The sequence below is a fragment of the Lycium ferocissimum genome, chromosome 4, assembly GCF_029784015.1.
Source record: "Lycium ferocissimum isolate CSIRO_LF1 chromosome 4, AGI_CSIRO_Lferr_CH_V1, whole genome shotgun sequence".
NCBI classification, from domain to species: Eukaryota; Viridiplantae; Streptophyta; class Magnoliopsida; order Solanales; family Solanaceae; genus Lycium; species Lycium ferocissimum.
This window is the reverse complement of record NC_081345.1, coordinates 27,863,973-27,885,943: the sequence shown is the minus strand read 5'-3', so window position 1 is coordinate 27,885,943 and position 21,971 is coordinate 27,863,973. Positions and strand designations below refer to the sequence as shown.

The 21,971-nt window shown below is 32.9% G+C and overlaps 3 protein-coding genes across 3 annotated transcripts; 2 read left to right on the top strand and 1 right to left on the bottom strand.

Annotated features, from left to right (window-relative positions):
• Positions 1-4,984: 4,984 nt before the first annotated feature.
• Positions 4,985-12,694, bottom strand: LOC132053892 (proteinase inhibitor type-2 CEVI57-like). Its single transcript, XM_059445986.1, has 3 exons — positions 12,610-12,694; positions 10,482-10,652; positions 4,985-5,184 (listed from the first exon to the last, which is right to left on the bottom strand). The coding sequence occupies exons 1-3, from the start codon at positions 12,692-12,694 to the stop codon at positions 4,985-4,987; spliced, it is 456 nt and encodes a 151-aa protein (XP_059301969.1).
• A 1,130-nt stretch (positions 12,695-13,824) lies between these two features.
• LOC132054529 (cyclin-dependent kinase G-2-like) lies at positions 13,825-14,914 on the top strand. The gene has a single exon (XM_059446519.1). The coding sequence runs from the start codon at positions 13,923-13,925 to the stop codon at positions 14,658-14,660; it is 738 nt and encodes a 245-aa protein (XP_059302502.1). The 5' UTR covers positions 13,825-13,922; the 3' UTR covers positions 14,661-14,914.
• A 4,070-nt stretch (positions 14,915-18,984) lies between these two features.
• Positions 18,985-21,760, top strand: LOC132052083 (myb-related protein 330-like). Its single transcript, XM_059443441.1, has 3 exons — positions 18,985-19,389; positions 19,927-20,056; positions 20,950-21,760. The coding sequence occupies exons 1-3, from the start codon at positions 19,257-19,259 to the stop codon at positions 21,533-21,535; spliced, it is 849 nt and encodes a 282-aa protein (XP_059299424.1). The 5' UTR covers positions 18,985-19,256; the 3' UTR covers positions 21,536-21,760.
• Positions 21,761-21,971: the final 211 nt, after the last annotated feature.

Sequence of the window (21,971 nt, the reverse complement as noted above, 5' to 3'; positions counted from 1 at the left end):
TTTTTGTAAACCCTATCTCTCTTTTCTCTCTAAGGCAATACAGACAGGAACATCCATTATTAATATGTTTTTCTTGAAGCATTTTCTTGTTTGTTATCTTGCATTGTGCTACACCCGTGCTCATTGCTACTCTAAACCAGACTCATTAAATAGTTTTTAGGATTGAATACGACTTACTTGTCTTCAAACTCTGTAAAAACAAATCTCTAACTGATTTTCTGATGTAAATATCCATTTTCACCACAATTGTTTTCCGGTGACTAATAAGAATTTGATTGTTGCAGGGTATCTTAACGAGCTTTCACACTTTAATTAAGTGGAAGAAGAATTAATGTCCATACTTGCTTTCAAAGGATCGGGCACATTCTTGAATATCTCAAAATTATTATTTTGATTTTGATTTTTGAAGTCGTAATTTGACTTTCACTGTGTAAATTTTCAGTATAATTAAGTTGCATTAAGATGACAAACATATCTTAAACTAAAAGAAGGTCACGTATCAATTATGATATCATACAGTTAAATAGTTTATATGCTTGTAGTTCTTAATCTGCTTGAACACTTTTATTTTTCTTTTCCTTTCTTAGGTCCGCTTGCTATAAATAGATCTCTCTCTATCACCTGTTTGAAACATATATAAATAATTCAGAAGAATGGCAACTAGAAAATTTGGTGTTCTAATTCTTCTCCTTTTTTCTGGTATGTCTTCGATCCCTAAATCATCTACGTTTATTAGTTCACTTCAAAGGTTGATCAAACCCCTAGATTGTTAGGATGAAAATGCCACTTACTTATTACTTCATGTTGCTGCTCTCTTTCTATCCTCATATCTAAGTTCAACTATTAATATCATGGTCACTATACTAATGGATTAAAATATGTGTATGATTAGGAGCCGTTTGGACATGATTTGAAATCATGAGATGAAATCATGTTTGGACATGCAATTTGGATTTCTTAAGTTATATTTTATAGACATAAAAATCCCACTAGTTGTGAAAACTATAAAAAGTTTCTCAATTCTTATACAATCTTATCAAATGAGCAAGTCATAGTTCATAATAAAATTAATACGCTACTAGAAAACCTTTTTAAAAAATACAACATCAATTGATCAAACTTTATTTCAATAAAAAAGAAAATTTAACATGTATAGTAATGTAACTACTCTTTAATATGATCCTCCCACATGGTACGAGCATAAATAACGGTTGGTAGAAGTTAATGATGTTGGTAAATGGTTGGTCGGGGTAATTGTTAAAAATATCTACTAATTTATGGGTATTTTTTACAAAATATAAACTTATGAGTCAAGTTTTTTATTAAAAATTTTGAAATCATGATTTGAAATCCCAAATCATGCCTTTTTAATGATTTGAGATTTCATCTCATGAAATGAAATTATGAGATGAAATTGCATGTCCAAACACTGATTTATATCATGACATGAAATCACATGTCCAAACGCCTACTAAATTGAACATGCTCTATGATTTTTGATCACCAAGAAATTGTTATGTGTAGTGAGCACTTAAAGTTACGAGTGTCAATTGCTAGAAAAACAATAATATGGATATATTCCGTCCCCACAAATACTAGTTATAAGCGTTTATATCTGCACGTAGTGCATCGGAGTGGGAAAATCAATTCATTTTGCCTTGCAGGCCAACTCTTTAGTGCGGACGAGCTCAATTCCTTTTCTTGTTGATCTTTACTATTAGTCGGCTAGAAGCAAAGGCAAACCAAGATTTTTAGTTTATGATCATAATTATTTTTATTTACGTACTGGTTTTTTGATAGATTATTTGTATATTAAATAAATTGTTAATATAAATATAGAATTTAAAGCTTTAAAAAGCTAAAATTTATTGAGTTAAATTAACCAGTAACATCATTGTGGCTTTGCCTCCAACTAAAAGTACAATTTTTCATAAAGTGAAAAAAGGAGATCTTCCTAACCAACGAGGGGCACACTCCTTTGACATGCCAACTAGTGTCTTCCAACGAATACCATCCAATGCTAGAAGTACCTATTAATTAATGATGCATGTTGAATTTTCTTTTTATAATCATGGTGTCCGGATTAGCTTACATGTTTCCGATTAATTTCACGGGATATCATTCTCCCACCATAAATGACAGTGCGGGTAACTGTCCATGAGGAGTAGGACAGGAGTAAAGAAATCACTTTGTATTTTTGTCTCTGTTGGATTTTGAATTCTGAGACTTCGTAATTCTTAACCTACTTCATTGACCACTAGGTCACACCCTTAATGCATGTTGAACTATTTGCTACTAAGATTGATTTAATTTGTTTCATAATATATAACAGCGGTGATTCTCTTGGGAATTGGCAACATGGAAAAAGTGGAGGGGAAAATGTGCCAGCAGATATGCTACGACGGAGCAGCTTACATGATGTGTCCATCCTCAGGGACCGAACAATTTGCTCCTACATGTAACTGTTGCATAGCTCTACAAGGATGCTCACTTTACTATATGCTGATGGAACTTTAATTTGCACCTCTACTAGAACTTTCAACTCCAACATTATTCCCTCTCATAAATATATCTGCTATTGATGATCACACTTAAATATGTTATCTTCCTGTAATATCTAGAGTAATTACTTGTGTTATGTCGTTTGAAGAAGTACATTTTGTTGTGTTGTTGCAAGAAATATATATGTCTTAGTGTGAATGGTGTTCTTTTATTTCAAATAATACTGTCGTGTTGTGGAATAGTAGAAGTTTATTACCTTAGGTGTCCCCTGCGCATTCTAATTATTTACTCCTCCGTTCTAATGTACTTTGGCGCTTCGCAAAATATCAATTTCCTTTCCAGAAAAGAATGAGATGTTTTTATATTCAAAAATAATTTAATTTTAAACTTCTCATTTTAACCTTAATGAGAGCATTATAACCACACAAATATTATGACATCACTACGACTACAGGTCTCCTTTTTTTTTATGTCACGTAAGTTGGAACAGACAGGGTATATATAAGATCGGAAATAGCTAGTTGATCTCATCAATTCTTATCACCTTCCCTAGTCCATCAACCAACAAAATTCCCTAGCTAGTTCTTCATTTATCCTTTAATCATATTATACTAAAAGTGGGAAGCCCCAAAGTGAAAAGTTAAAATACCAAATTGTCCTTCAAAAGTTGAATAATAATTTTATCCTTGAAAAAAAAGACTTTTATTAATAATTAATTAAAATAAGTAAACTTAATGAATAAAATCAGATGCATTGAACAGGATAAATGGTGATAGTTGATTCATTTGCCAGTAATTAATATATAAGGCTGTAGCAATTCATAGTTCCTAGTAGTGGTGCCTGAGATTACTAACCTATTCACATTCTAATATTTATTAGTTTGGTCCTCTAAACTTCTACCGGTTATAATATTTATGAATAGCCTTCATTCCTACTTTATAAAATTGGCATCAAGTGTCAGATCACTTTGTTCAGAAACGATAAATAGTTGTGCTTCTTTTTCATCATTTTCTTAGTATATTTTTTTCTCAATAAACAGATCTCACAATTTTCTATAATTTTATTTTGGAATATGATGAAAATACTTGCTTTATTCTTTTGCTTTAATCTGATAACTTTTTTTGAACTTTTGCAGTTGGAATAACTCTTTGGAGAGCAGCGGTGTTGATATTTTTCTTCAGTAAAAGATTATGTTGTTAGAGGTTTGTCTTGACTCAAACGTGACCTGCTCATCTTTTTATTTTTTTTAGAAAAAAATTAAACAGTAGTATAAAACAATTCATGAAAAACTTATCATCTTTTAAGATCAACAACAAGATTAAAAAAAAAAAAAAAAGGTATTGTTAATTCACGTCTACTCAGCCTTTCAAATGAGTTTTTGACGGGACACAATATAATCTCATACACGAACCAGAATAGTAGGCACACAGTTACCTCAAACGCAAAATTAATTTTTGGGATATTTGTATTGTATGTTTCCTACTTAGCTGTCACAAATAACAAAAGAATGGATGTGTTTTTATGATTTTGAAGGAAATATAGAGGTTAGGGTGAAAATCGCTAAAATTTATAGGATAGGAACTCTTCCTACTTTAATTTGTTGCTAATCCGTTAGTACAATACGATTTTCACTATAGTCAAAGGATGTTTTCATGTGCATGTCTATACTTTTATGATTTTAAGTATCACAATAATTCTCTTCCTTTTTTAATTTAATAACCTATAGTATTTTTTGTCTTTGTAATGGATCAAATATAAGATTGTTCAAGAAAACTAAAACTAAAAATTCAAACTAGAGAAAGGATTCAATACACTTTAATTGGTTTGAGTATGATTGCAAGGAAATAATTTTGGTAGAACATGCCATGATGAAAAAAGAAGAAAATTCGAGATGCAGTCATAATTGAAAATATCAATGTAATGGTCAAAATAAGAGTCATAGTCATAATTGAGCATATAAAACGTCCCAAGTGAAAATACATCAAGAATGTTGTCCGTAAGAAAATATTAAAATTATTGGCACTTAATTATGTCAAAATTATCACATTACATATCACACATACCTAAATTTAATTGTACAATTTTGCAGGTTTAGAAGATTCATAATATTTTGCGTTTAACAATTAAGTCATTTGAGTAGGCTATTTGTTTATCAAATTCAGTTGGTACTTTCTTTCTTCAAATTTTCAGGTACTCATTAAACACATGTTTTAGTATTATTGTTTATATCATTTTTTTTAAAAAAAATTATACTTATTGAATTAGAACACACGTGCAACGCACGTATCCAGAAACTAGTACTACATAACTATGAGGAGAATAAATTGAATTTTGAAAATTTACCAGCTTAAATGAAAAGATTCATCACTAACAGTTTCCATAATATAATATCGACGACTATATTAGAATGGCAAATACCATACTCTACAAACACATAGGCTCAAGGCTTATTGCACAAATATTTAAATTGTAGCCCTTCTTACTAAGTTCCAATACATTTGACAGATCCATTATTACGGAAAAGTTTGCAACCTTTCCTTGCTGAGCAACAGTTGACACATACTCGTGTGATTATCCTTTGTCCACTTGATGGGCAAACCATGTAAGCTATATCTGGATCGCAATTCCGAGTACAAGCCTTGCCATCTGCTGATTCCACTTTACCTCCTAATAAAAGCGTTCCTACAATTAATGCAATCATGTTAATTCTTAAATAAACGATTCACTTTGCGTAAATGGACTGAATGGAAAATATTATTTTCAGTATACAATTTTGAAGGAAAAAAATGATGAGTTGACATAAAAGAATTAGAATCATGGTAGTATATCACAAGCATGAATAAGACTTTACCGGACAAAAGGAGGAGAACAACGAAAGCAACACTGTGAATAGCCATGAATTGTCTTACAAAGTTATGATCTTATTTACTTTTTATTTGCATATTGGAATTTGGATGTTATATATTGCTATTTATAGCGAACGAGTGTTGCTAAAAAACAAAGCAAGAAGTAGGAAATTTTTTATAGGAATAAGAGAACTTGTGGTGATGCTTTTTTATTCTAAATTTAGATAATGTCGATAGTTGTCTAGATGGTATCAGGTCAAAGCTTCCTACGTCCTTTGTCCTAATTTATGGGCCAAAATTTTTTGTTTAATCTGGAGTATTATGTTTTTTTTATTTAGAAACAATTTAACATTAAATTTTTTAGTTTACTCTCGATAAGATGATTTGTAGCCACACAAATATTTATGACTTGATTTTAATTATAAATTTAAAAAATCATTCTTTCTTTTTAAACTTTGTACTCAATCAAACACACCGGATAAATTGAGACGGGGGAGTATGGGTTATACCCTGTAGCTTGTTTGAACTAAACTATCTATTTTTGGTAGTATTATCATTTGAGATAGATGAATCATTAGCACATACTTCTAAACTGTGACAAGTATTCAGATAGTGTTGTGTAGATGCAAAATGACAGGGTGGCTCTTTTGTCTGCAATGGAGTCCTTTGAAGTTATCTTTTTAGCATGTAACCTAGATGAACATATGATATACCCCTTGCGTATAGATTCATAAAATCCTCCTCAAGATTAAATAAGACCAATTTATGACGTGCCTCCAATTCAAATTATAGAAAAAGCTTGCTCAATAGCTTTCGTAGTTGGCCTATACCATGAGAGAACTTATTAGTAATTGCCGATGGCAAAATCAAGATTTTCAATATATTGTAATTCAAAAAGACCCAAAGAAAGTAATTAACTGCCAGTCAATTGTAATCTTATGAGGAGAAATGCTAATTAAACAGAGTGGAAAACACATATCATATCCTTCATAGGGATATCAGAGGTCGTCATCGCATAGTCCCAGCTGATAATTATATTCATATTAGGAACGAAAAAGAGAGAAGTGCATAAGGTAAAAGACATACCACAGAGAAAGAGCAGAGTGAGGATACCAACTTTGCTAGTACCCATGCTTGTAATTTACTAAGTATTATCTGCTAGGAGGATGTGAACTTAATTAGGAAGTATTTATTGGAAACAAATATTACTAACAGAAGAATTGGATGTGACCTTAGGAAATATCACATTTTTGGCTGCAGCTTTTAAAGTGTTAGGGAACTTTTGAATATGTAAGTTCTTAAAACCTTTTTTTGTCTAAGTTATTAAAATTAAACGCTCGTAGGGATAAAAAAAAGTACAACACATTTTTAGGCAGTAGCTTTTACAGCGTTAGGAAACATCTGAATATGTAAGTTCTTCAAACTTAAAAGCTGGTAATTAAGGGTATTTTAAGAAAAAACAACTTACATACCGACATCAGCTATAACCTATATACTTTATGTGCTTAAATCATTTTACGGGAAGAAGCTAAATAATTTTCATCTAATAACTTAGCAAAAATGTAGAGAAGACACAACAAGGATATTTCAAAAGTACTGGCCGTCTGCCAGCTATTTTGCTACCTAAATTCTTGTATTTTTTTCCCTAATTTTTACTCAGCCTGCATTACTTTTCTTCGTTGCTCTATTTGAACTACTTGGAACTTGGAAGATAGAGGGAGTCCAACATTCCCCTTGCAAATAGAAGCGTCGATTTATCTTTCACCTTGAGTTAGTCTGAAAAAAATCAAAACCGAGCTGAAGAGAGTGGTTTAGTAAGGATACTTTTCACCACTCATTATTTGAAAAATAGGAATTAGTGACGGAATAAATTATGTAGCTAAACGGCAAAATTCGTCATTAATCCTATTTAACGACAGATTATCAAAAAATACTATTAGCTAAGAGTAATTTAGCGACGAAATTCATATCTAATTCTAATGTTTTTACTTAGTGAGGTCTTTGGATAGATGAACTGGACAGTGAGATCACGCCTGGCTACTTGAATTTGTCGTGGACAATGTGGAACTAATCTAGTTGAATTTTTTTTTGCCATCAACATATTTCAACCACCATAAAAGAACATGAATTAGCAACAGACAATTACTTCTGTTGCTAAACAAAAATTAGCTGGTAATCCTATTTAACAAACTGATTATTTAAAATTATGTTAGCTACGGGCTATTTAACGACATATTAGTAACGAACTGTTGGTAACTATTTTTTTAGCGAACGTGCTTCTACATTAGCCAATTTCTATTCTTTCTAAGGTTCTTCAGTGTTTTTCTGTTTGATTCGTGTTAAATCATTCTAGAACATCTTCATCAAACATTAGCTATGGGAATTGATGTATGATCGAACCAAAGATAATGCTATTACACTCCAAACCTTTTTCTTTTTACGCTTTCCTTAATTTCTTTTCCCCCTTAATATTCTAGCTTGCTGCATGGAACCACAATTCCATTTTGCTTCTCTAATTTTCTTTCTCCTTGTTAATCTTCGTGTTTGTTGGGTGCTTGCTTTAATAATCTGTATCTATTTCAATAGTCATTGCTTTCAAATTGCCTCTGATAATGTGAAGCATGTACCATCAACTATTTTCAGGATTTTAGGATCATTCATGAAAAAGAGTATTGTCCATCAGACTTTTGGTTCCATTAATTTCGAAATTTGAAACGTCTATTTTCTTTTATAGAACATGACGGATGATGATGTCCAGAGCATGACATGGTTAAAGGATTTATACAAAAACATATTTTATGTCATTTTGAATACCAGTCTTTATATATATATATTTTTTTTTGTCTTGTCTCTTTTAAATAGTAGTTAAAAATTTGACCATCGTGCCTGAATCTCATATTACAAGAAATTGCACCAAAAATTGCTTACCATCATAAGAGTGACATCATTATGCCAATTGAAAATTTTGCATAAATGTCTTTTGAAACAAAGTAGTCCTAGAGCCTTTGGGATGGGCTTATGCCTATAATTCATTTGCACGACTTATAAGCTAAAAAAATAAGTTGGGGTAATCTAACTTATTTTTTGGCTTATAAGTTTGTTTTAAACATAAGGCTGCACGGCTTTAGATAAGCTTTAAGTCAAATGGGCCCGATTATTTTTTAGCTTATTTTAAGCACAAAATGACTTTAAGTTTGCGCTTGACCAAACACTTCTTTTTTTTTTTTTTTTTTTTTTTTTAAGTTTGAAAACGAACATAAAGCAACTATAAGCCAATCCAAACGGGCTCCTAGTCCACGGGCCTTCAGACCGTTCACCACTAGCATGGGCCAGACTAGCATTTTGAGGTCATTTGCACGATTATCCTTCAAAGGCATTGGTTTTTAATTTTTGCCCTTCGCTTAATACCATGAGGTTTGGGGTTCGAATCCCGGTTCAATAAAAAAAAAAATCACAAGGCAGAGTTCCGTAGCAAAATTAGGCCTCAGGCAGAGTTTTGAATGCAAAACTCAAAACAGAGAGAAAAAAATCGTAAGAATTTGCATTCAAAACTACATTGCTAATCCAAACATTTGCCTTATGAAATTTCTTCTTTTTGTTTTTTTTTACTGAGCTGGGGTTCGAACCTAGAACCTCGGGGTATTAGACGAAGGGCGAAAATTAAAGACCACTAATTTGAGGGACAAAAATAATCCGCACAAAAAAATGGCATTTTGAGAGGCCTTCAAATGAGGACAATTTGCACGATTGGCCTAATTCAGGGGTGGTCTTTAAATTTTATCCCTCAATTCTTGGTGTTTAATTATTGTCCTTCGCCTAAAATACTTCGAGGTTCTGAGTTTGAATTCGAAGCTCGGTCTAAAAAATAATAATTTCGCAAGGCAAAATTCGTAGCCAAAATTAGCCTATTCGGCAAAAGTTAGGCCTCCCAGCAAAGTAAAAAAAAAAAAAAAAAAATCGTAAGGCAAGTTATGCCTTAAGGCATAGTTTCTATATCGAAGACTTTACCCCTTGTCCGGCATAACTTTTGCCTTAGGTATAACTTAAAACTACAGAAGTTATGGGAGAGCATTAACTTCAAACTACAGAAGTTATGTCTTATAAAGCCTAACTTGGAACTACATCATAACTAAGTTAGGCCTTATAAGGCCTTAGGCATAACTTAGAACTATAAAAGTTATACCCTATAAGTCCTAACTTGCAACTACAACATAACCAAATTAAGCCTTATAAGTTATAAGACCTAACTTTCGTGAAACCTAGCCTTGCATTTTTTTATTTTTTATTTTATTGAGCAGGGATTCGAACTCAGAACCTCGGGATATTTTTGGCCACTTTTTTAGGCGAAGAGCAAAAATTATAGACCAGCAATTTCAGGGCAAAAATTAAAGACAAGCGCATTTGAAGGACAATCCGTAATTATCCCGGTATTAGGATTATAATCCTGGGATAAATTTATCTCATATAAAAGGTGGTATAAAATAATCCGAAGGTTAATGGGATTGAGTGGGATATTCCCTTTAAGTATGGGCTTCATTTTATACTTTGTTTGGTAGAAGGTATAAATTTATACTAGGATAAATTTATACCTTCTACCAAACATGGTACAAAATTAATCCTTATATCGTGTACCAAACGACCCCTTACAGCATTGGCTAGCCAGCTTCCAATTTTACTTTCGATTGGCTAATGACTTTTGATTTCTTCTTTCATAAGTGAAAAGTTACTCTCATTTTAATGAACTCGGATCAATTAGAACACTACTCATTTCCTAGATTTCACTTAGTTGTACGATATCAAAGTCACACTACTATTTCTGTGTTCTTCTCCATGACCATATTCCATTTAAAGGGAAACCCCAATCATAGGTCTGACTTTAATTTGTATCCAAAAGACCCAAAGAAAGAAAACTGCTAGACAAGTCATAAATCATAATGCTAATTATTAATTGGACAGAGTGAAAAAAAAAAAAAAAAAAAACATCATATCATTAAATGGGATATCAGAGAGGCAATCTTTGTGATACATTAATCGTAGATCACATTAATTTAATTACTGGAAGTTGAGTAATAATAATATTCATTTTTAAGAATTCTGGAAAAGGTGATTATGTTCCAGTACATAATAAGGAACCATCTTTACGGAAAAGTTTGCAGCCTTTGGATGCTCCACAGCAATTGATACATTTTGGTAAAGATTTCTTAGGTCCTGTAGATTGACAAGTCATAAAAGCCACTCTAGGATCACAATTCTGGGTACAAAACTTGGCTTCTGCATACTCCACACTGCTTCCAAGTAGCAACACTGTTTCAAAAACAATAGATACACATTTCTTGTAATAGTTCTCTTTTTTAATACTCAAATTTTGAAAATCGCCTTAAAAACGTTTATGAGTTATGTAATATAACCTCATCTATTAGAGTGGATACTAACATGCAATGACATTTTCCTAATCTGTTTTTCAAGTATCCAAATTTAAAGAAGGGAAAACCAGTGGAGAGGTGCTAATGGTGGTGGAAAAAGAGGCAAGATTGAATCATACACATAGTCTAAGAGCAAATTTGGATCAAGTGCATAGTGTAAGCGTAAATCTTACCCATTTGATCTAAAATTAGAACATGCAGTATACAATTTTGAGCTAGAAAATGATAATTAAAGATAAAATATACAGAAAATGAGGTATATTAGTTCAAAGGGAAATCTCATGTTATTTTGGTAACGACATGGATAGATGCGGGATCAAATTTTAACATAGGTAAAGTTATTCATTTCGTATATTTCAAGGGTAGTTTGACCCTTTTCTGAATAAAGTAAATTGATCTAAAAATTAATGTTTATAAAGTAACTACTATTTGGTGCTCAATATGCTTCATATGGAATGAAAAAGAGAGATGTGCATTAGGTAAAAGACATACCACATAGACAGAGGAGAGTAAGTATACCAACTTTGCTAGTAGCCATGCTTGTTTACTTGGTGGATGTGAGTTTAGGAAGTATTTATAGGAAGTATCCAGGCAATAAAATACAACACATTTTTAGCTGCTGGCACTACATCCTTGGCTCAAATCACTTGCAATCCAAAAGATGGCCGGCTTCCTTGCCATGAATTCGTCAACTTTAATTTCCTCTCTTTTATTAAAACATTTTTTACTTAATCTACAATAGTTTTTTTCTTTGCTCTACATATGCCTTCTTCTCGCTTAATATTGATTTTTTGACTCTGTCTTTTGATCAACAATAACATATTACCTTTTAGTTATAACTATGTCACAATTTAGCCACCATGATTACAACTAGATACTATTTTGAGACTATGCGCAACTTGAAAAAGATTTACTTCTATGTAACAACTTACGACGGAGACGAATTTACGATTTATAGTCGGGCCTACAGTCTGTAGTTGGGCCATGATAGTTATGAGATGATCAGTGAATATTAAAAAGTAAAAAAAGAAAAAATTAATTGAATTATTTGATATCAAGATGGGTTTTATATGAGAATTGTGATCATTCATTTTGCGTTAATAAATTGTGATACAACATTAGTTGGTAACGACGGTACATGGAAGCAGAAACTTTCTAACAAGGAAAAGTTACTTTTATGCTTTCTGATTATAATTATTTAGATGATAAAAGCTCTTTTAGTCGTATGATCAAAATTCACACTTCTATTCTGTTTTCTTCTCATTGGCCAAATTCGACATCATCAAGGACTTCAAAAAGCTTGGCATGGACCACTCCACCATGGGCATACACTTTTCTCCGTTCTAGTTTTCAAATTTGAACCCAAAAGGCCGGGGATGAGAAGGAACTTAACATCTTTCTTGACATTGTACCTAGACAATCTCAAGAACGGAATCATTTTTGACTCAATTTCCTCATACCTTTCTTTAGACCAGTTGACAGTAGGATAATCCAGTATAACAATGAGAAGCTTTGTAACCCCTAGGGGTCGTTTGGTGCACGGTATAAGGTGGGATATTCCATCATTAATTTTGAGATTAATTTTGTATCATGTTTGGTAGAAGGTATATAAATTAAAGTTTGGTAGAAGGTATAAATTTATCCTGGGATTAATTTATACCTTCTACCAAACAGAGTATAAAATGAAGTTCAAACTTGATGGTGGTATATCCCACCTTATCCCATTGATCTTGGGATTATTTTATCTCACTTCCCAGATGGGATAAATTAGTCCCAGGATAATTCAGTCCGCGTACCAAACGGCCCTCTTTGCTAGTTGAACATGTTCGTGGGCCTACCTCTTTTGTATGCAATTTCAAATTCACCCTTTCTAGCAGATATAGCCAGCTCACCTGTATCAGCTTGAGATGCTCCACTGATCATATTGGGAACATAGCTCTTATGACCCGGGGCATCTAGAAATGTCACAACTAAAAAATCAGTATTTTCCCACTGAAAAATGTCTAGTGGCTATTTCCAGTGGATGTCCGTGGGAAAAATTATATTTTAGTTTTTTCACACGAAAAAATTAGGAAGTTTCCAAGCATTTCAATGGGAGTGAATTTTTCCAGTGAGCTGGTTCGGTGGAATGAGGTGGAAAAATCATCTTGTATAACACAAATTTCCCATTAAATGCCGGTGGGGAAAACATCAACGTTGTTGTCTCTGTTTCAAAATGTGCGCTTCCTACTTCAACTGTTATTCCCTTCACCCTCTGCTCTTCATTTGTATCCACAATATAGGCCATATACCAGCTCTATCTGTCTTTATTCATCGCTTCTTTCTCGTACTTCTGTATACTGCGGTCATCGATCAACTTGACCACTAAGTAATACTAGTATTTGTCCTCCAATAGTTGACTTTCCAGCATCCACATGACCAAAAAATTCGAGGCTGCTTAATGCTTATGAAAAAAAAAAAAAAAAATCATAGTTCACTTAGGTTTCTGAAACAAGGAAATAAATCGTTAGATATTATTATAACTATCACGAAAATTCCTAGTTTACCATAGAAAGCCTCTTACTAGATCTTTTCCTCTAATATAGCACACGATAACTAATTACCATAATAAAATTCCTTGGCCGGCAAGACACTACCTTAAACTAATTTCGAAGCCACAAATAGTTACCATAAAACAAATTACTTTTCCTAACTTGATTGGGTGACATTACATTATTCCCCTTCCTCTTGAGCTTGTGTGGTTCTCGGCAAAGCAGAGTAATTCTAAGACAATTCATTGAAGTAGTCAGTCTGATAACTGGCATAATATTGTGATCCTAATTTTACCAATTAAATGTATAGCTTTGATAAAGAGTAAAATTCATAAGCGGAAATATGACAAACCGAAACTAGTTAATCATTGGGGATTACTTTTCTTTATAATCTTAAATTGTCGTGGGCGGTTCTTACGGAATGTTACAAACAAACAAAGGCTAATTAGCAATCCTAAATTGATTAGGATTTGTATTTATATTTACTAGTTTCTTTAATTCATACTTAAATAGGACTTGTAGTGAAAATAAGTTTTCTAATTTCTAGTCAAAGTGGGTTTTGTACTTTTATAAATATACAGGTATTGCTACCTATAGCGAAGAAAATTATTTTTACGGTGATGGAATACATTGGACATGATTTGAAGACATTCATGAAGGCAACGAAACTACCATTTAGCCAAAGTGAAATCAAATGTCTTATGCTCCAACTATTGCAGTGCGTCAAGTTTCTACACGAAAATCGCATCATTCACCGAGATCTCAAGACATCAAATTTGCTTCTAAACGATCGAGGGAAATTAAAGATTCGTCGATCTAGGAGTCACCTGTCCCGGAAACCAGACACTAATTTGGCTCCCGAAATTCTATTGGGAGCCACACAATATTCAACCGCAATCGATATGTGGTCAACTGGTTGTATCATGGCTGAGATGATGTCTGTTGATCCGCTCTTCAACGGAAAAACAGAAGCTCATCAAATTGACAAGATTTTCAGAATTCTTGGCACCCCGAATGAGACCATATGGCCTGGATTTTCTGTACTTCCTAGGGCGAACAAGTTCAAGTTTTCAAAGCAGTATAAGCAGAATAATTTTTTAAGGAAAATGTTTCCTGCTACGTCCTTCATGGGGTTACCCGTACTATCGGATGCTGGCTTTGATTTGTTGAATAAGTTTCTAACTTATGATCCTGAGAAGAGAATAACTGTCGATGCTGCTTTGAACCATGAGTGGTTTCGCGAAGTTCCTCTTGCTAAACCTAACGAATTGATGCCTGTTTTTCCTGCACAGGACGCGCAAGATCATACACCGAAAGCGAAGCAAGGAGGTGAAGCAACGGGAGACAGATTCGGGTGACAGTTCAGTAGGAGCTAGAATTAATTAGCACTAATTTTGTATCTGAGAACGCGTTTTATTTGGCAGTTTTTTTTTGGATGTTTAAATACTACTATTGGATGAGTTACTTTTTATTGGAAGCACATCACATTATGGCAGGGTAACAGCATAATCGTGAGAGAAAAAAAATCTGACTAGAGATTTGATGCAATGTTGCTTGAAGTGCCTTCGGGCAGAAGTAATTTGTTGTTGCAAAAAGCTATAAATTTCTTTAAAGTAATTTACGGGCGCGGGGCTTAACTTGTAGAATAGTATGATGCGAACATATAAATTTATTCCCCGTGAAAGAGTTGTTTGCTCTGAGGGGAACAAAAATTAAAGACCAGCACAAAACTGCCACTGGATTGGGCTTATGAGCAAAACCTATAAAGCCTGTAGTAGTTGGGCCGATTTAGTTCAACTTGAAAGGTCTAATTTGCGAAACGGTAGTACCACGTTCAATATAGGTTTGAGAAATTAAATTGCCTTAACAATTTAAATTAAGTATATCACAAATTTCTTATAAAACTAATTATTTACAGTATCTACATTATATAAGTCAAAACTTAACATTTTTAAGTTTCATGTTTCGAATTGTAACGCATGAAAGGATCGTGAAGGCATATGGTTTTCATTTTTCAATATATTACAAATTATTATCTTCTCTAGTTTATTTTCAGTAGTGGTTAATGTAGCTTTTGAGTGACAAATTCAATCGAATCCAATATTTTTGAGTTCAAGATACTAAAAGAATTTTAAAGGTCCAACATTTCAAGTTCTGGACTCTATGTTTGGCTAGTTTGTCTAAGTTGCTTATGAGTTAAATATGCTAAATTGCAAGTCCACTTCATGCAACTTAAGAATTAAAAGGTTCGCTTTCATATGAGGTTCAATTTATCAAAACATACAAATGGTCCTAATAAGTTTTTTTTTTATTATTATTTTATTTTTTATTTTTATGGAAGTATAATGTTACCATATGCAGAAACCTTAAAAGTTCCACTTTAATTTACAAGTTAAAAGAGCCCGTAAGTATTTCCTGCAAACAGAAGCAAATGCTTTGGAAAATTAACTCAGATTCATCAAATTTGTGGTGGGACAACTGGACAGGATTGGGGGCTTTAGCCCATGTTATCTTTCACAATGACATTGGCAGAAACCACAGGGTAAATGAAATCATAGGAGATGGCTTGTGGAACATAGAACAACTACGTAATATCTTCATTAAAAGTGATAATGGATCGTGCGAACTTATTCGGCTATTCCTATTGGAAACATGAATTTCTTTGGATAATCCTATTTGGATGCCTTCTTCAAATGGAAAATTCTCAACTTCCTTGTTTGTGGGGAATCATCGGACAAAGTCAAGACAACGATCAAATTCTCCACAAAATTTGGCACAAATATATGCCTTTCAAAATGTCTTTTCTAGTTTGGAAAATGCTTAAAAACAAATTACCTTTTGATAACATTATTAGTAGGATAGGAATTGATGTTGATACTAAATGTTGTTGTTGTTTGCAGGCCAAAGATGAAACTATTCATCATACTTTCCTAGATGGTGAGCTGGCTAGGACTATATGGAATTTCTTTGGAATTCCTCTAGGAATTCCATGGGAACACAATACCTTAAGGACTTTGTTGATGAAATGGTGGTTTGTCAAAGCAGAAAAATGGTTTTCATTAAAAGATCTTCTCAAAGTAATTCAACGTTGTCATTTTAAAAATATGGAAATCAAGGTGCTCGAAACGGATATGGAAAATTAAAAATCTCAAAGGCTAGGGTTATTTACCGAGTAAGCTATCATATCGGATGGTTAGTCACAAAGACTAACAATAACAAGCATGGCCTTGGCATGAACTTTGCAAACAAATTATGCTTTTGTCTCCCAAAATTGATTGCATAATTGTAAGGTGGATTAGACCACCTTTGATATGGATTAAGTTGAACACCGATGGCGATCGCATTGTGAGGATGATATTGGAGGCTGGAGGCATTGTCGGGGACGATAATGGGAATCTCATCATGGCTTTTGCAAAATCCCTCGGAAAGGAAGTAGTAATCTAGCGAGAAGCTAAAGCTACTTTATATGGAATGAAATGGTGCATCTCTAATGGCTTTCGGAACATAATGGTTTTTGAAAGCGATTCTCTCATCATAATCAACATGCTTGAAGGAAAAATCAACATTGCTTGGGAGTTACAAGACTCTATTGATACAATAAAACAATTGCTCTCTCAAACAAACTACATTGCTCAACAACATTACGAAGAAGCAAATCAAGTCGCGGATGCATTGGCTAAATGGAGTATGAATGGTCAAGAAGAAATAGTCTTTGAAATAAAGAATCTTCCAAAAGAGGCAGTCGGGACTTACATTCTGGATAAAGACAATGTGGCTTCCATCAGACACAAACAAAGGAAGAACATGTATGTATAATGTAGCTAAAGTATCACGAGAACTTATAAAACTTTTGCATATGGGAGTTCTAACCCCCTGTTCTAGGTAGTTTATGTTTTCGGTTTTTGTACGTAAATGATTGCTTTGGCATATGGTTTTCCCAACCTCAGATATGTGTACCTCTCCTTGTTGATGAAATAAAAGGGTTGCGCCTCCTTAAGGCGTAAATTACATAAAAAAAATTAAAAAAATAGAGTATTTCCTGCAAACAGAGGCGTATGTAGCCTTATAGTTGGGGTTCATTGAGCACTAACTTTCGCGCGGAAATTGCGTAAATTTATATATAAAAATTTATTAAAATTGCATTAAATAGTAGATATGAACCCATAACTTTTAAAATACAATTAGTTCAACTAAGGATCTTAAAAGGCTGAACCCCTAAAGTTTAAATCCTGGATCCGCCTCTGCCTGCAAAGAGATCTATGTACTTAAGAGTTATAATTCAAATCACGGTATTACAAGTTCAAATTACTATAATCTCTTGATCAATGACGTCAACTGAATTTCCTCTTTCTCTGTTAATAAAAGAAAAAAATTAGAGAGCATCATCAAAGTATAACTAAGAGGAAAAAACTTTACAAGTTAAAAATTAAAATTAAAATTCGAACTTGACAATAATGAACTCCTCGATAGAAAGTGTTATTTCTTTTAGTAAAATTGTTTGTCAAGAATTCAAATTAATCGGCCATAAATTTTCAGATTTTGAATGAAAATATTAGACCAAAATTTTAACAATATGATTAACACCATTGACTGGTCTTTTGAATTTAGTCAATATCTGGTAAATATTTATTCACACCAACTATGTGCACCAAATCAAAAAAATTTACCGTAGTTAAATAATTAAAATTTATATGAAGTGAAATATATATTAGTAGTTGAATATTCAAACGTCAATTCCTTCAATATCAATAGTGGACAACTTCAAACTACCACATGTACGGTCCACGTGGCAAGTGAAATAATGTGCAAGTGGGAACCACAAATAAAAGAGGAGATAATAACAGCAGGGACCCACTAGAAGCACAAGGACAGCTCATCATAAAAGAAAACCTACCAACCTACCAAATCCAATCCTCTCTCTTTTCCTTTCTTACCAATTTGGTCATTTTTCTTCCTCTTTCTCCCCACTTTGCTAGTGGAAGATGTATATGTAACCTTCAAGTTACCTACTTGCTATATTGAATGTAAATATTTTTTATAAAATCAATACGATTGAATTAAGTAGTTATGCCCATAATATTAATTTGTTATGTTCATTGGCGTGTAGATATTTCTATTTTTTAAAATAAAATACCCAGTGAAGTCTCATGTGAGATCTGGGGGTAGAGAAAGCTTTTTCGATAGACGCATAAATTTCGAAAAAATCAACATAACTAATAATTTCTAATATTTTTAAAATTTTAAAAAATCATAATCAAAGAAAAAACTGTTTGATTCTCTAAATAGTAACCCTTTCACATTAAATGACACTGAGAGAATATAATATTTATATTTTAGTATAAAATTATCATATCAAATTTGATAAGAAAATTACATGTTATCGTAAGTAACTTAATTTTAGTTTCAAGCTCTTTATATTATCGGTGCAAAAATCATAGAACTCTTACATTCATAATTAACACACACTTAAACCAAATTTGTACATATACTACACGAGAATATAACAAAATGCAATGGAATTCTAATCTTATAATTTTAAATCTGGTTACTACCTGATATTGGTCTTCCCCCACCCCCTCCCAACTCCAAGAAAAAACTATAAAAAAGAAAGACCCGTCAGTTAGCAAAAGGCAATAGTTCGAAAGTCTATTCGAATACAAATTAAAGCTTTACCCCACACCTCCTACCTAACACTTTAGGCCTACCCCACCATACACCCAAGATATATATCTTTCTATTCCCTTTTTTCCATCTCCATTAGAGAGACTAGACTAGAAGTACCAAACAGTTTTAGTCTTATCAAGAAGAGAAGAGAAAATAGTGAAAGAGACAAGGTCCTAGCTAGGGGTACTTATCATCAAACTCTTTGCTTTTTCCTATTACTATAATTCTACCCAAAAATCCAATTCTTGAAAACCAAACAGAAAGGAAAGGAAAAGAAAATATTTCAAAGCATGGGACGTTCACCTTGTTGTGAAAAAGCTCATACAAATAAAGGAGCATGGACTAAAGAAGAAGACCAACGCCTTATCAATTATATTCGTGCTCATGGTGAAGGTTGCTGGCGTTCTCTCCCTAAAGCTGCAGGTACTACTTCTTTTCTAGAGGGGTCGTAAGGTTCATCGCCGAAAAATCATACTGTATATAAGATCAAAAGTTTTAAATACTAGTGTGTGTATATATATATATATATAGTGGATGATGAACTTTGGTGAAAGTCCACCTTTGTTAGTCTCTCGGTATCCTTAGTGGGGCGTTAAAATTCCGAATTAATAATTATGAGTTCGTTAAAAATCTTAAAAGTTGAATTTATAAAATTTAAATTGTGAGGATCTAATATGTCTATATTGTTTGCACGCATAAAACAAGTATAGGTACAGTTAGATGTATATATTTTAGAACTCATGCTCTTAATTTGGAACCAATGATAACTAATTTTTGGATCTGTCACAAATATAATACCCTTAGGGCCCATCCTACCTAAAAGAAAAAGATTATGGGTTTGGTGTTTGGAAATAAAGATCCCAAGATTTGAGTCCTTTTTTTCTTTCTTTCTGTTTTGTTGATATTGTGTAAAGATTTAATTTTTCTTGATTATTTATGGATGTTTTTGAATTTTTTTAGGATTGCAAAGATGTGGAAAGAGCTGCAGATTGAGATGGATAAATTACCTAAGGCCTGATCTCAAAAGAGGGAACTTTACTGAAGATGAAGATGAATTGATCATCAAACTCCATAGTTTACTTGGAAACAAGTATGTATACATACTCTTTATATCTGATCTTTTCTGTTTTTTGCTATTTTCATTTTATGTAGTCCTATTTGTATACTTGTAATAGTATCAGATATATTAGAATTTTGTGTGTCGCTCTGTTTTGCTGATTGAAAAATGTGTGATAATTGGAATAGAAAGTCAATTTCTTTCCAATTTGGGACCACATTAAGAACTTATAAAAGAACTTATGAAAGTTGGCTTATAAAGTTTTTTCGCTTTTTGAGTGTTTAAGTGGCCAGAACTGAAAAATCATTTTGTCTTTAAAATAATTTCAAAAAAAATAATTGAAGACCTAGATGTTCCACAAATAATACAATCCAAAGTGATGTTCCACAAAGGAAGTGGTTTTTTTTTCAACAAGTGGGGGATTATGTCTCTGTTTCTTGGAATACCAAACCTACAAAATCATGAGATTCTAAAGTCCTTTTTAACTACTCCTATTGAACAGAACAAAAAATAAATAAATTAAAGCTTGACTTTAAACTAAGTTGAAATGTCTACAAATAGGAAATAGGTAGGTGAAAGCTCACAATAGTTACTATTCAATCTTCATGTCCTCATGTCAAGAGTTCCAAATTTCTACAAGTAAAGCTCCAAATTCATTTGTGGAAGTTAAAATCTTAAGCCAATACCTATTTTCAGAGATATGGTAAAAAAGTGGTCAGTTGACCCTATTTCAGAGTAAATTTTCGGCAAAACAGTGGATTTAAAAGTTTCTTACTTACAAGACAAGCATTTGAAATTTTTAACTCAAAACAAATTTTTATTTTGTCATTGATTTTTAATGCAATATCTAAAGTGTAACTTTTTCTTTTTCTGTTTTCATAGATTTTTTCTACTTTCATTTTTCTTACTATAATTTTTTATTGCAGATGGTCAGTTATAGCTGGAAGATTACCTGGAAGAACCGATAATGAAATCAAGAACTACTGGAACACACACATTAAGCGAAAACTCATCAGCCGTGGCATTGATCCTCAAACTCACCGTCTGCTCAACGCGGGCGCAGTCTCCACCACTAACTCCGCCACCACCACCGCAACCAAAATTATCAGCATGGATTTCAAAAACAACGTTGACCAAAAACCCAATATTATTATCAACCAGCAGAGCAATATTGCCACATCATCATATGATGAAACAAAATGCAGTAGTGGTACTACTGAGGAAACAAAGCCACCAGAAATCATTCCACAAAAAACCTCACAAGTGATGATAAATCTTGAACTTTCAATAGGGTTGCCATTACATAATGATCATATATCTTCAGCTGAGTCAACGGCCTCATACAACTTCTTGGCAGCCGTAGCACCACCGCCAACGGTGGAAGCACCGGTGGCTGCCGCGACGGAGATGGTGGCAAAAACAGTTTGCTTGTGTTGGCAAATTGGATTTGAAGGTGGTGGTCAGTGTAGTGGTAAATGCAAAAACACAACTGGATTTTACAGATTTTGTTGACCTTTTTGGATAATTAAGTACTACTATACTTTTTTTAAATACCATTTTGTGATAAGTGAATATCTTATCTTTTAGGTTTAGATAGTAATTTTTTGTTTTTCATTTTTGAACTTCTGGATGCGTGAATTTTTGCCTTCTAATTGTAATCATCCGCTAGTACATTTGTGGGAACAACTTACCACGTTATGATTTGGAAGATGTATTTAATTTCCTAATTGCAGTCTATTTCCTTCTTATAATCGTTTTTAGTTTAAATAATATATTATTGAATTTAATGTTCTAAACGGTGGGGTTGGAATTTGATCTGATATGAAATAAACTAGTCTTTAAATGTCTACGGACGATTAGATCCAATTAGAGAGATATATCTCGTATTTAGGGGTAAGTTAGACAATTTTAAAACTTGTTACCATAATTTATTTTTTTTCAATAATCG

Excerpts from the sequence above, each read along its gene's own strand:
- LOC132054529 (XM_059446519.1), top strand. The coding sequence starts at position 13,923 with ATGGAATACATTGGACATGATTTGAAGACATTCATGAAGGCAACGAAA.
- LOC132053892 (XM_059445986.1), bottom strand. The coding sequence starts at position 12,694 with ATGATCAGTGGAGCATCTCAAGCTGATACAGGTGAGCTGGCTATATCT. Across the intron at positions 10,653-12,609 it reads TGAAATTGCATACAAAAGAG|TGTTGCTACTTGGAAGCAGT; the intron begins GTAGGCCCACGA and ends TTTTTGAAACAG. Across the intron at positions 5,185-10,481 it reads CAAACTTTTCCGTAAAGATG|GAACGCTTTTATTAGGAGGT; the intron begins GTTCCTTATTAT and ends CATTAATTGTAG.
- LOC132052083 (XM_059443441.1), top strand. The coding sequence starts at position 19,257 with ATGGGACGTTCACCTTGTTGTGAAAAAGCTCATACAAATAAAGGAGCA. Across the intron at positions 19,390-19,926 it reads TTCTCTCCCTAAAGCTGCAG|GATTGCAAAGATGTGGAAAG; the intron begins GTACTACTTCTT and ends GAATTTTTTTAG. Across the intron at positions 20,057-20,949 it reads CATAGTTTACTTGGAAACAA|ATGGTCAGTTATAGCTGGAA; the intron begins GTATGTATACAT and ends TTTTTATTGCAG.